This window comes from Varroa jacobsoni, unplaced genomic scaffold (assembly GCF_002532875.2).
Source record: "Varroa jacobsoni isolate VJ856 unplaced genomic scaffold, vjacob_1.0 scaffold_1097, whole genome shotgun sequence".
NCBI classification, from domain to species: Eukaryota; Metazoa; Arthropoda; class Arachnida; order Mesostigmata; family Varroidae; genus Varroa; species Varroa jacobsoni.
This window is the reverse complement of record NW_019213999.1, coordinates 18,515-32,937: the sequence shown is the minus strand read 5'-3', so window position 1 is coordinate 32,937 and position 14,423 is coordinate 18,515. Positions and strand designations below refer to the sequence as shown.

The 14,423-nt window shown below is 40.3% G+C and overlaps 2 protein-coding genes across 3 annotated transcripts in view; both read right to left on the bottom strand.

The window, feature by feature from the left end:
* Nucleotides 1–5,176, bottom strand: part of LOC147752660 (uncharacterized) — a 32,827-nt gene extending 27,651 nt beyond the window's left edge. The window contains exon 1 of the mRNA XM_086970952.1: nucleotides 2,009–5,176. The gene's annotated coding sequence lies outside the window, so the exon portion shown is untranslated. The remainder of the gene's footprint in view (nucleotides 1–2,008) is intronic.
* A 114-nt stretch (nucleotides 5,177–5,290) lies between these two features.
* On the bottom strand, nucleotides 5,291–14,340 carry S1P (membrane-bound transcription factor site-1 protease). Of its 2 annotated transcripts, XM_022844147.2 has the most exons (8): nucleotides 14,180–14,340; nucleotides 11,436–12,237; nucleotides 11,061–11,192; nucleotides 10,562–10,817; nucleotides 8,540–10,272; nucleotides 7,726–7,982; nucleotides 6,537–6,749; nucleotides 6,075–6,213 (listed from the first exon to the last, which is right to left on the bottom strand). In XM_022844147.2, exons 1-7 carry the CDS (start codon nucleotides 14,180–14,182, stop codon nucleotides 6,567–6,569), a joined length of 3,366 nt encoding a protein of 1,121 aa, XP_022699882.1. In that variant the 5' UTR covers nucleotides 14,183–14,340; the 3' UTR covers nucleotides 6,075–6,213; nucleotides 6,537–6,566. The 2 variants fall into 2 exon arrangements, with proteins under 2 accessions (XP_086827077.1, XP_022699882.1); XM_086970951.1 differs by lacking the exon at nucleotides 6,537–6,749 and having other exon boundaries at nucleotides 5,291–6,213.
* Nucleotides 14,341–14,423: the final 83 nt, after the last annotated feature.

Genomic DNA, 14,423 nt, shown 5'->3' with positions numbered 1-14,423 from the left:
ATATATATATTAGTTGTGTAGAAAATGGGAGCACGACCGGACTGGATTTAAGCTGAAAAATATATATACCAAGATACGGAGAATCGATTGGAGTAACACAGAGAAGAAACAGGAGCCGGCGAAGGATACATGTTGCCCATTGTTTAAGTTCTGGAGTGAAACTATAAAATACCAGCGTAAGGTCCAGCTGAGGAAATTAGCGAATTGATACGTAAACTATGGCTATGCATGTACAAGACAGACGGATAGGGTTTTTTTAACGAATTGCAAAAAAGCAGGTGTAACAAAGGTATGATCATAATGGTAGCGCCATAATAGCCAGATCGAATTAACGGCTCAAAATTACCATAATTTAAATACTTTGCACGAGGCAGTCGCCCATTGGTAGTACTTGGCGCTTGCCATCAAATGAATTGGTCAATAAAAATGTTGTGCAAATAGCACTGTAGCTGTGAATGCATAACCTGCTCAGAGAAACAAAAAGTGTTTATTTGTTAAAAATCTGAGGATTGGTACGTATACTGTGTATGATAACACAACAATTCTGTACAAGAGGTATACCGACACAATTGTTGTTCTTTAAACATATAATTAATTAAATTAAGATTTTTTTGCCAAAATGAATAATAATTACTACAAATAAAATTATATGTGCGATGTATTCTCTCGGATAACGAACAATTGTGAAAAACTGTTGTCATAAGAGATCTCCTGCCGCTACCGTAGTGTATCAATCCTTTAAGAAATAGAAGAAAGCGGCACCACAGGGTCGAAGAGGAAGACGCAATTTTTTGTTCATTAGATACCTCATATATATATATATATATATATGAATCACATGAAAAAAGAATGCGATTAATACGAAAACCAAGAAGGAGATGACGATAGACAAAATGTTAGAATTACAAATTTATTATCATTATCACTATTATGTTATTCACATCGCAATTAATGGTTTTTTAGGGCAACAAGCGGTGTTTCGCCCATTTTGGTTTTCGTCAATTATTCTACGACTTAAATCTTAATTAACGATTACTGCTACTATAGACAAATGTGATACTTGTTACTCTGAACGGAACATAAGAGTGAACAAAGGCAAAACACAGAAAAACGCGACACGGCTGACCTAAAAGACGTGATGCTACGTCCTTGGTGTTATGAAGTACGCTCGAATCGATAAATATGCAGTTCGTGAAATATTAGAAGCAGAAAAAAGTATGCAAAATTTCTTTGGTTTATACTATTATGTCTGGATTCAGACTGCGACAGAATATTGGTCAGAATGATTTGGAAATGAAAATAAAATTTTCTGAATTTATAATTAGTTTTCGAGTGTCGTAATTATTTAGGTTCATAAAGTACTCACATAGCAAATAAGTTTTGCTATTAATTGATAATGTAAAGCAAAAACAGTTCAAAACTAAACGATGTGCTACCCGAATGGAAAGAAACAATATTTTCGATCCAAAATCTGTATAATTGGTCCTAGATGATTCGCTTGAATGAATACTCACATATACCTGTCATGTCAATGTCGATTGGTATAGAGAATCTGTTCTCACCCAAGATGCAAATCAAATAGTCGTTTCCATTACGCTTCTTTGTTGAAAAAAAACTAGACAGGTTTATTTACAGGAAGCAGATACTATTAAACTGGGCTAAAAATAAACGTTTAGCTAGAATTTGGAGTATGTGCCAGCACTTCAGTTGACTTTAGAGCAAGGATACCTTCTATACTTCCAGTGTATTAAGTTCGTCAGGGATAATATTTTTGACCAAGATTTTTTGTCTGCTAAAGGTAAAGTAGTATGATACGTTAGATCAGAACCGAGCAACGTCTATTTTTGGGCAACCGCTATGTATTGAAATATATAATATATATCCATGTTTTACAAGATGAACATTACGCGTATTAAATTTTTATTATAATATCAAAGAATTGACAACTGTGTGTATAAAGGTATAAAACATGTTTATAGTGCAAACCTCTGAATATTATAATACTAACCTAAGTGATGCGCTGGCTGACGTTTTCATATCCTCAAAAATCTTGACACTGTTTTATTGTTAGATAGTCCGTATTGCCGCATTTGCCACGCCGACATTTACATGTTGGATATCTAACGCTCATTACAGCCGCTAAGCATTGCTTCGGACGGCTAGATCTCCACACACAAAACACCTGGCGACCACATTTCGTACGATAACATTCTATAAATTTCCATTTTGACAAAAGTACGGCCTTTTAAGGCGACGAATAAGACTATGTAACCTAAGGTTGTCGTACCAGAACGACGACGCTAGAGCTCACATTATCAATTAGTACTGCTGATCTGACAGGACTAGGCATAACCCGCCCAGTGCGTGTTCATTCAAAAACTCGCTAACCCTACCATGCGTTGTACGCTTTCATAGCCATACTCATGTCAACACACGCTTGCACGACGAGTCGCATGTATGTGCATCGTCTGCAGGGTCCCTTGTGATATCAGCGTATCGCTATGGCTGTTATGCTACGCGCATTCTTTTCCGTGCGACACTCGCTAACGTTATTGTCGTTACAGATCGGTCTTGCAATTATACTACGAGTTCGACTGCGTGCAGCAGCTGGGAGCCTTTTGCGGGGTCAGTGTTGTCTATGGAGTAATTTTTCACCCTCACAAAGTAGTAATAACGCTTGAGGTGTACCAACTACATCATGAACAAGGGACAAGCTTGTAGACACGTGGTCCGTTTAGTGTTGAAGTGCCAAGAGCAGGTTAACTTTAATAGGTTCAGTAAAGTTTGCGCGAGATCAGCAGAGCACGAAACCTTCGTTAGTAATAAGCAATAGTATAACACTCAGAAACTCATCCCATTCAATTCACGTAGCCGTTTCTAGGCCACAGTTCTGTATGGTCGTCAAGACATGCTCGCATATTCACAGCCCGACAATAATTGTTTAGTTACCTCATTTGCTTCAGCCGACTGCCCGCGCGTTGTCCTGTTAATAATCGAATTTTGCTCGCGCAGAGTTCATAGTCAAGTGCACTCTAATTAAAAATCTCACATATACCTGCCGCAGTCCGCTCCCGTAAACTGGGCTAACCATACCTAAACGACATGCTGAGTACAAACGACAGTAACTCCGGTATGCAGGCACGCTCATCGACGTGCCGTCTTCGTCGCTTCAATGTCCCAGCAAAACTAATTTCCATCGGAAAGACTGACTAACCACCATACACCCGTTTTGGCATGAATGTGCTCGTGTACTCGCGAGAATTTTTAATGCACGATGCTTAGTACTCAACTGAATCCCAGACAGCGTCGACTTCGTCGCCGCCGAAAACAGATTGCGAGAACGCAACATTACGGAAGTTTTTAAAGCCCTCATTTTCTGCGTCTGCTGACTTCCAGCCTTACTCAATTATCTTTGTTCTTAGCAATACGGCCTACAGCAAGCTACCCCAGAACTGACATAGCCTATGGTAATGTACTCGTTGAACTGTGGGGACACCATTGTTTTTGACTGAATTGTTCAGAAGCGCGAGTGACTGTTGGCCGACTAAACGAAACCATACGAACACACAGATCTTCAACGTCTCTCTTCACCCGTGGCATCATCTGTCAAATCTACCAATGTGCCTGGCTTATAAAGCTGACCAGAAGCCGTACCACACTGTTGTGGTCGCTATGCCCTTGGTACTTTGCTCAATGACAGCATTAATTGCAGTTGCCGAAGGATTAGTACTTTATTGAAATTCAAACCAAAGCTGTTTGTTTTGAGCTCGTAGGTTCGTATAGTGGTGCTCGCCGCATCTTTGTTTTCTTTAGTTTACTTTATTTATATATACTGCTTATTGGAATAATTTTTTTAGCCCAACATAAATATCCTGTTTTGCACTTTATTACCGTTGACTTAAGACATGTTCAAGGTATGTCTACTGTATTTTCGAGCATATATGGCCAGCGGCTAATCGTAGACTCAGTATCATCGTTTACCGTCAATTCATTTTGCTGCGAAAATCCTAATATCTGCTTTTGTGATTAACGCTTTAAGTGCCCGCTTCATTCGAGACAGCTAACTATAATTTTTACCTGCCTGCTAACAATTCACGCCCGTGGTCAAGCAAATACCGTGTCCACGTGGTCAGAACGCTGCTGTTTTGCTAGGAAACATAAGTTCATTTTTGCCCGTTTTGAGTACATGTGTAGAGATAAACATTTAAAGTGAAGTTAAATCCCTAGTTTTTAGCTGCGCAACGACATCTTAATCGCGCAGCTACATGCTTTAGTAGGATCCAACCCTTGTCAGAATCTTATTGTGTAGTTGGGTCTAGTAATTAGTAAATAAGTATTACGCTATATTCTTTACAATGTGCATTGGTTAGCTGAGAGCTGCAATGTAGCAACGTGTGTATTGCAACTTCACTTCTATAGTACTCGATAAGACGCTTTTATTTTTAGACAATGGTTAAGAACTCTTCTGCAATTGTGCGTAAGCGTGGAGGTTTACAAGCTTGGTCAACCGTACACATAACCTTGACGTTCGTTGAGATTGCACTCGACATGAAAAGTTGAAGTCCGTCTTAGTAGGACCCAATGGGATAAACATGATAGGAAAATTGCATAGGCGGAATCTTCCTATATTGATCCGCCTATGCATCTTATATAGAAATGTGGTCTAGGATACTATTCTAAACTGTATATAGGGAAGATTTATTACAGTTTAGTTGCGAAGGCAGCCATTATGGAATTAAAGGATACTTGTAGTTGCCTAAGACATGAATCATTTCTCTTAAAGTAGAAAATTTAGGTATAGTTTACTGTATTCATATAAAAGGAATTAATGGGCGGCGCAACTAAAAGATAAGCTGGAATTCTTGCTAAAGGTTTCATTATGGATAAGCGCTAATTAAGGAGAAACATCTATAATAAATGAGTAACTTTGACATACTAAATAATTAAACTAGTAATTACAAATACAGAAAGAACCCAGCATTTTCCAAGATATCAAAAACAATTATCAAGAACAAAACAATTTTCAAAACCTCATATTTCTGATTAAAAAAATAACAGCGGTATCATTCTTCACTCCCTTCCACAGCAAATATGAAGGTCGAAATAGAAAATGAACAAGTATACCGTACCGGTTCGATTTACAAATATCGTGTATATGGCAAGATTGTATAAATTGCACTCATTCAAGACGGAGCTGACGTACCGTTAGTGTAGAGTGACTGAAAAAACAGTATGTTCTTATATAAAAACATTACCTTATTTTTAGTTTTTTACGAAACATCCAAATACATCAGTACAAATAAATATATCTATATTTATTTATCTATATGTATACGTAAATATATACATAGGGTCAACTGCTTAACCCACATCCCAAACAGTGCATTTTAATACACACTCTGACTGATCCATTTGCTTCCGGCGATTTTTTGTGTTTGCCCTTTTCATTACCGTATTCTATTCCCATCACATCTAAAATACTTTCGTTCCGTGATCGAAACAAGGAAGCTGAACAGTATACCTAATGAGCTCTAGTACAAAATTCTTTTAACAGGAAACGTTTTTACGTCGCTTCTGCAGCAAGCAAGAGTAGGCTCTTTATCAGAATCAATTCAATGTATTGTACATTGACTTCACAGCAATCTCATTGCTCTTCTGCAAAGTCGTTCTATTAGGATTGTAAGATTAATACACCCTTATTTGAAGCGATTCGCTGAATTCATTTAGATACGTTAGTCGTGGTCAGCACGAATGATGGGTCCCAATTTAATTCCAATATCGAGTACCCATCCGTCCTTTAAGAAACTCTCCAGTCTGCAGAATGCTCTATCACAATTCATGACGGTAACGCTGCGGGTAGTCGGAAGTCGATTTTTGTTGTGCTTGATCTCGACTATTACTACCTCGAGCTAACGTCACCAGCTTACTATTTCTCACGGGAATAAACTTGAAGTTTTCGTTCTCCTGCATTCGAAAGAAATCTGTTTTTTTATTATTAGAAGGGTCATCGTAGTAGTCCCGATCATCTAGAAAAACGGTTTTGTGCACTTCGATATTTCGCATGGCAACGTTAGCGTCTTCGTTTGTTCTGAAGGACATTCTTTTCATATGCACCATATCTTTATCAGGCAAGGTTGGCTGCTGATTTTCCTGAGCGTTGTTTTTGCTATCCGCTCGTCCTCTCTCTGAGATCTCCGGAAAGTGATCACACATCTGCAACACAAGTTCAATTTGAACTTGAAACATTGACTCACATAACAATTCACATAATGCATAACTGATCTAGGTTTGCAAAATTTGAACGAAACCGCTGTTCCATCTTTAAGTGAATAGATTAAGGTTTTGTAGCGTCCAACCTTTTTTTATACCATGTGCCTATAAACTCTCTATAAGCACCAGTGCAGGTTTTCTAAGTAGTTCCAGAAAAAATAATAAAACATATCATAAAAGCTGAAAAACAAAAGTGTTAGTGGGTATTCGGAATGAAATACGCACTAGCCGCTTGATTAGCCTTGTTGTCAACCGCCACCACCTACCTTAGCGAATATGCCCTGCCGCTCAACCGTTTAAGCAACCGTCACCTGGCGGGTTTTGTGCTGACCCAAGAACAGCAGACGAGGAAGAAGCCGCCTCACCGTAAGTCGTAATAAAATGTAGAAGACAAGAAGAGCAGAACCATATTTGAGCGAGAACCATAGCCACGCGGAGGGAACTAGAAGCGATGGGCCATCCACTGAGGAGACGTCATGCTGCAATTAGTGCCGATAGAACGTGCGCTGTAATCAAATGCAGTTCTTCCCTCAACGCTCACTCTTCTACACTCGTTTGTAGATAAACTGGAGGGTGCTATACCTAGCGGTGCCTTGGAAAGTCGGCGATTAATTAGACTCGATCCGTAATTGAGAAGGTAACAAGCGTCCCTCAAAATATAAACAAATATCACTGCTGCCAAACCAATATCGAGTACAGTTAATGACGTCACGAAATGATAAAAATAATCATTCCCGAATGAGTTGGTTGATTTTCACATTTCTTTTTTGTATCGGACGTCTTTATACGAAATAATTCGCTTATTTCCTCATAGGTTCAAAGGTTTCTACAAGTTTAACGGGATAATCTACCATAGTGGCCCGAGCACTGTTCACAGTACAACAGTATATAGAAGAAAGCAGCTAATGAGAGCAGTTTAAAATGTCAGTAGTGAAATTACAAAAATTACTGGAGTTCAATAGTTTATTATCAGCGGGCGGGTAAAAAGGAAAGCATGCTTTTTTCTCCTTTCCTAGTAGCATGTGAAACACGGTCTTATATTTCTGTTTCTATTGGAGCTAGACCGCCGATAGCCACGTGGACGATTGTATCAACGTCAAATGCAATTAAGGGCAATAAAAGGAACAATTAGAGGACCAGACCACTCAAAGCATACAGACAGATTTCTATGACTAGCTCCACCATCACCACGGAAAAGTACCAGTGACAGCACTTCTGCTCCTTAGGTTTTCCCTATATATTTCAATGCAATTTACACACCGACCCACCATTCAGCTATGCACAAACAAGAAACAGACATTTTGAAGATCAAAGCACTACATCTTTAAGGCCTTCTTTGCTCCAATGAAAATCGACGATTAAGTATTTGCTCTATCTCTTGACAACAAGAGCAATAGCAAAGATATGGCAACAGAGACGCATGAGGGTCATAATATGGAGGAAATGACAACATACCACTTGGTGCATCTGCTTTACCATTACATCTCCGTTAGGCATCAACTGGTCATCCTCAACGCGCTCGATAACCTTCACTGGTGGACGCAACATGTTTAGGTTCAAGTCGACAGAAAGAAGTTTCTGTGGCTTGTAAACTTGGCTAGGTGCCGATGAGTTAACCACTGACGGGGCGCTAAAATTTAGCCGTCGACATTGACTCAGGGATTTCAAACCTGTGGCACTTCGAACCTTCGAATGTTTGTGGAGCTGATTATCTGAAATTGTTAATGTCAAAAATTTTGTTAAATACCTTAAAAATGGTTTAGTATATAATAAAATCGGTGTTAAGCAGTGTCAGAATTCACGACACTCATACCGTAACGACCAAAACGTCTCACGAAAGAATACTTAAAACGCGTAATAAAGTAAATATTTCATTATTTATTTAATACACTTATTGCACAATATGAAACAATTATTGCGTGATTGTTTTGCATTGCTTAAGTAATGTCTTGCTATGCAATCAATATGCAATAAATAATGCTAAAAGGATATTAAATAGTTTTTTTATCACTAGCTATAAGTTAGAATAAAAAGCGTATTTATAAACGAAACAGATCTTCCATAGTTTTTTTAACTTAAATAGCACTTACTCGAGTAAACCAGCATTACTTAAGTTCTAATTGAGCAATCTGAGTGGTATGATACTGAATCTTTTTAGTCGCTTACCATCAACGTACTAAAAATCTCCATTTCTAGAAGAAGCCACAAGTATTCACAGTAACTTACATAGGACAGAAGGCTTCACGTGAAAAGCAGCTGTGCTATTTACCTTTCACCCTTTGGGGCAGTGATGTGGAGTGAATTTCGTTCTCTTCCATAGAATCACGGTGATCGTCCTGTTTTGAGAACAAAGGAGGCGCTTGTCCCGTTGTGCTCCATTGAAGCATTGCGTTCAGTAACCAGAAACATTCTCTTTGCAGATGTGCCGAGTCAAGACAGTTGGAATCGCCATAGATGGATAATCGACCGGCTTTTCTTTCATTATGTCGAGTCTGCAGGATGCCCGCTACAACGACCTCCTGACGTCGTTTCTGTCCCCCCGTGCCGCTTTCACCGCCAATTATTTCGACTCCTTGGTCGTTGAGTGTTCGGGTGATTGTTAGCATCTCTTTGGGAAAACCAATAATTTCTGTACCCGACGCGTAGTACATATCATGTTTGCCCAGTTTGTAACTTCCCTCAAAAACGCCGTCTCCCAACGTGATATTCCACTGAACGAGCAAATCGTTGAGCGCAGGTATATTGCTTCCTCCAGTATCAGGTAACCACCACTGGCGCGTATTTTCATAGTAGAACCGAACTTTCCGCATCACCGTGCTGTTATACCAATCCGCGAATAGAACAAAGTTTAAATTGTCCTCGACGACATCTCTTTTGATTTTCTCAATCTCCTGGACAAAGAACTCCTCCTCGGGGTCAACAACAAGCAAGACAGCGTAATTTTTTGCATCGAAGCAAGTATAAGGTTCACCGAGAACTTCGACGTAGTATCCGGTATTTCTCAGATGCGTGTATAGTTCTTTGAAGTTCGTATGAATGTGGTCCCCGTGCCAATCTAACGGATCGCTCTTCATTTTCAAGTTATCTCTAGGGAAGTATCCTGGAGGGTATCTTAGGTTGTGATACTGATCCCATAGGATACGCTTATGTCGGGGGGGTGTTGGAATTACGCGGACTTTAAGCGGCAGCTCAATGCGAGATCTTCGCGGTTTTTCTTCGTTTGGGCCTGGAGGACTCTCCACTGTAAGGCTCACGAAGCCTTGCGCCACCCCTTCAAATGCGGCCCCTTTCTCATTGACGACAATATGCATGGCCATATAACCGCTCCACGGCCAAAGGACCTCACTGTAGCTAAAGGATATATTGAGCATGTCGCCATTTTGTGGGAGATAAGGATTCCAGATGGGCGGTTCAACGAGTCGGCCGGAAACAGCCATCCCATTGAGGACGGTAATATTGAGTACTATTGGCATAGCTGAATGATACAGCGGCTGGGTACAGTATGGCCACATGTAAGGACACTCTGTGAAGTCGACGTAGGACGGACTAAGAGTGGCCTGCGGTGTGTACGCTCTCAACGCCTGATAGGCCTCAATTAAGTTTAGTTTACCCCAGCCTTGTTCAAACATATTCGGTCCGGATAGTCGGCGAGCTGATGATAGCAGAGCCTGCTTCATCGAAGCTGGATTGACCAATGGGAAAAGGTCAAGCACTCCTGAGAGTAATAGTGTAACGGCTCCTGCCACGACAGGTGAAGCCACTGATGTACCTGATAACGAACGACAACCACCATTCATGGCTGACCCATAGACTGTACTACCATACGAAACGAGATCGGGCTTTAGACGTCCGTATCCTAAAGGCAACTCCCAAGTAGTCATTCCGCGAGACGAGAATTTTGCGATTTCGTTTTCGAAGTTTATGCCTCCTACACCGATTACGTCCATCTGATCAGCTGGATTGTTCAGGGTACCATATAAGGGTCCGTCATTGCCAATTGCGCTGAAAGCCAACAGGGACAAATTAGAACACTCGGCTTGCTCAAATATTACTAAATGCGCACAACATGCCCGAAGTTTTTATCAAAAATAAAAGCACTTTTTTAATAAAGTCTCAAAAAGTAGAATAAAAGTGACTCCTATAAAATAGTTAAGTTTTATCAGGAGTTGCTTCGCCCTACCCAGGCCACTATATGTAAGGCTTAATAGTGTAAAGAGGCTTCTAGCGTAAAGCGTAAAGAGCTGCTTCTTTTCTACTTTTGGCGACCTTTGTATTTTTCGTAAGTATTTACCTGATCATGATAATATTATTAGCTGTGAGTTCCCACACCTTATCCACGAAAGGCCGATCCATAAAATCAGGGCCTCCGATCGACAGGTTGAGAATGTTAATCTTCTTAAGTATAGCGTAATTAAAGGCGTCAAGAAACCAGGATGTGTATGACACTTGAGCATTAGTAAAAACCCTAAATATATAGACTTCGGCTTCTGGAGCGAACCCTCGACATTCCGGATGGTCTGATGCAATAACGCCTGCTACAAAGGTTCCTGAAAAACGTGACGGTAAAATACCAAGAGAAGCCGACGTAAATGCTCAGTCAACTGCAAGTCACCACATCTTTTCTTAGCTACGTTTTTCTCTACTTTAATTCCTCTTTGATCTTCTACTCTGGCGTAGTACGTTTTATCTAAACATATAAATACTCTTATATTTGGTACGTGAGTTTCAGTAAACTAACTGTCTGCATCTGCTTTCGGAAAAGAAATGCTAACAAAATATTATAAGCTAACCATGGCCAAGCCCGTCGTCTGTGGTCTTCTCATTTGTCCAGTCCGTTCGTTCCAGGATGCCTCGAAAATGTGGATGCTCTGCACCCAGTCCGGTATCGAAAACAGCGACTCGAACACCAGCCCCTCGGATACCTACATTTTAAAGCACACCCAAAGAATAGATTAGAATGGCATAAAATAGTAGTTTTTTTCTTTTCAGTAAGTTAAATATGCTTCCGTGTGTTTACTTATGTTGCAAATCTGTCAATTTTCCTGTCAGGTCTTTCGATACTTGCGTCTGACCTATTTTTTCAAATCCATCACGAATTACATTTGCTGTATTGTGTCGTACTAAATAAAGTAACTGCGTGAATTTACAAATCAAAAACAACTTACCAAGCCCCCATAGTGTGTCCGCTTGGAGTACTTGAGTCACCTGCTTTGTGTTTAACGCTCTTAAGAGTCTGCGACTTTGTTGATGCTTCTCGCCAACGATATCGAAGAACACCTCGGGACCATGATAGGCAACACTCTTCTTCTTGACTTTCCTTTGTTTTTCCGTGGACCGCCACTTTTTTGAGGCAGGCCTCGTGGATTCGGTTGATTCCCTCAATTCTTTTGAACGTTGCTGTTGTTGTTGCACGCCTCGATGTGAAACCTTTTCTTTGTTTAGAGACTCGGCAGGTGCAGGCAACCTCGCGTCCAACTTCGCAACTCTTGCACCAGTGAATTCATTTATCAACGAATCAGTCGAATTTATCACAGAAAACAACCTCCGCACGCTCTTGTGCGGGGAAACATATCGCACCTCAGGATGCTCCCATAGCCGGTCAACAAGATTCGCTGACGTCGCCCGTATTACTTCAAAATCACTCGCCACGTGGCCAAACTTGTCGCGCGATACGATCTCGTACGCGCCTTGCTCAAGTGCGGCTCGTATATAGCGATTGCGGGCGGCCGGGCTAAGATAATGGCGAAAGCAGACAACAAACTCATCGGCAAGTGACTCGGTCGAGTAGCTAATTCGTATGCTAACCTCATCGCCATCGTCGAAGTGTTGCAGGGTGTCTATGGGCGTACTGAGGGTCAAAGGCTTCGTCGGCTGGGCTTTTACTTCCAACCTTCCTGCGAAACAGAATAGGGCCAGAAGCTTCAACGCTCGAAAGAGCAGGCTGCTCCACTCGGCGCCCGTCCAAAGCTGAAAATAGTTCCGTCAGATTTAAAAAAAAAAGAAATAAATGAGTGCTTTTGATGAAACGTAGGCCTCGTCGACTAATGAATTTATTCAGTTACCTCAAAGAACAGAATTACTGTTATTAGGTTAGAAGGTTCACAGAATCAAAAAGGAAGTCATGTACGTACATTTGTCGTACAGATCCGCAGCTACCCCAGTACACTTTTTGTCAAAATAGTGATTCGTGATTTTGAATTATGCTAATCCAGTGGCCTGTTTCAAGCAGCAATGCTGGCCATCTGATTAGTTAGTCGTGGTTAGTAACGTATAAAGTGGTCTAGGTCCGAAATTAGGCTTCGTTTCATACTAGGAGCTACCCGTTTTGAGCAATGTTCAGCTGTAATACCGAACGAAGAACGTGGTTACCTTTTATTCACGTAAACCGAGCTTAATATTGTGTCGGAACTTTATCATTTGTGACCAGAAATTCAACATGTAGGTTGATTGCTTATAGCCAATTACGTTATCTAAGTGAATCGAGTAGCTATCTTTGGGAACCAGGTCCTGCATTAGATATGCTAACTGTTTATTACATCTCAACACAGCTGAAATCGCTGACCGTTTAGACAATCAAATTAGGAGAATGCAACACAATAAAAAATATTATTTATCTTTCCTTACCAACGTCGTTATTCTGAATTGTTGTTAGGGAGGCTTTGCTTCTTCTCTGAGTAACTGTGACGCTTAGCCAATAGAAAGCAAGACCTGTCGGCCGTAATATTCAATCGAACGTACCAACAGGAAGTTGGGTCGTTCTAAAAAGGCAAGTTTTAAAAGGAAACGAGGCCATATCGTGACCTACGCTCTTTCGTGTGAACAACGGAGTGCAACCAGTACGGTTTTTCCTTGAAAACAATGCAATTACGTTGTTTACTTTTATGACTATAATTTTAATGTTACACTTGTAACAGCTTTTCTATTATGTTATCTTGCCTTTGTATCTTTTCGCGTCTATGCATGATGAATTTCATAAATTACTATGTCACATATGATAAAACGGGTTTGATTCGCGATTAGCCAAATATGAGTTTATTATTTCAGCTTATCTTTTGCATTTTGATATCAGAATTTACTTAATTGAATAGCAACTTAAACATCTGCAGTTCATTAATACATGGTCATTAAATTGAAATTAAAAGCGTTCCAGGCAGGCGGGTCGGTTAAAACCAATATTTGAACGCAATAAAAGTAATCACGACATTCAATTAAAGTTAAATGCGTTGTCAACTACGTGTATTGGAAGGAGCAACTTAGAGAGCTGCACCATTGTGTGGATAGGTGTCGTGACAGATCTGATTATTACAATCAGTATCAATCAAATAGTCGTTAATTACTAATTGTGTTCCAATGCTAAACTTGTTGACCAACATAAAATCATCATTGTCGCCATTATTAAGTAGGAATTCTAATATTAAAGGAATAACAAGTCCAGCGGTGCCTCAAAAATGACTGCGAATTATAACAGTACGTTTTATTCATATGGCCCACGAGCAAAAAAAAACAACATTTCTGATTTTCGATAACAAAAAATATTTCCTCGTATTTCACCTTCTTTTATATTTTCTTTCAATTTTGCTTCTTTTATAGCCTGAGGTTTGCACTCAAAAGTGACCAACATCAAGGCACAGACAGGCCTTTTTTTATGGCGCAGTTAGCTTGCTCAGTGTTTTTCTTTTCACTAAGCGATCACGTCGCAATAAACCAAGGCAGAACAGGAGCTTATTATACGAGTAGTTTTCCTCGCGCCCATCCCACTCGCACCAGCATGTGCTTGTAGCTCTAATGGTAGATTACACTCTGTTATCAGATTTATAGCTATATAGAATCACGGATGGCTTAATCCAGACGGGGTCCCACAAGGCTCAATAGGATAGATATTCATTTTATGTACGCAAACTGCACTTACCATCGGTTCACTCCGTTCACATGGTATCCAGAGAGTCACAGATCTTCCATGAACTGCTTCTTTGGGCGACACCTCGCACCAGGCACAGACACTTCAAACTCACTCGCTCATGCAGAACCTGCGCTAAGCTCTCTCAGCTGCTGCTAAAATATTGCATTCGGTCTCAGCACTGGCCACAATTTCCAATTACATTCTCCCTAAATGTGGCCAACGAGCATGTGAATTTGCAGGTCTTGTTTATTAT

Bases quoted from the DNA above. Each gene is read 5' to 3' on its own strand.
- S1P (XM_086970951.1), bottom strand. The intron at 11,193-11,435 runs GTAAGTTGTTTT...TTTAAAATGTAG, and splicing joins GGACACACTATGGGGGCTTG to GTATCCGAGGGGCTGGTGTT. The intron at 7,983-8,539 runs GTAAATAGCACA...TAACAATTTCAG, and splicing joins ACTGCCCCAAAGGGTGAAAG to ATAATCAGCTCCACAAACAT.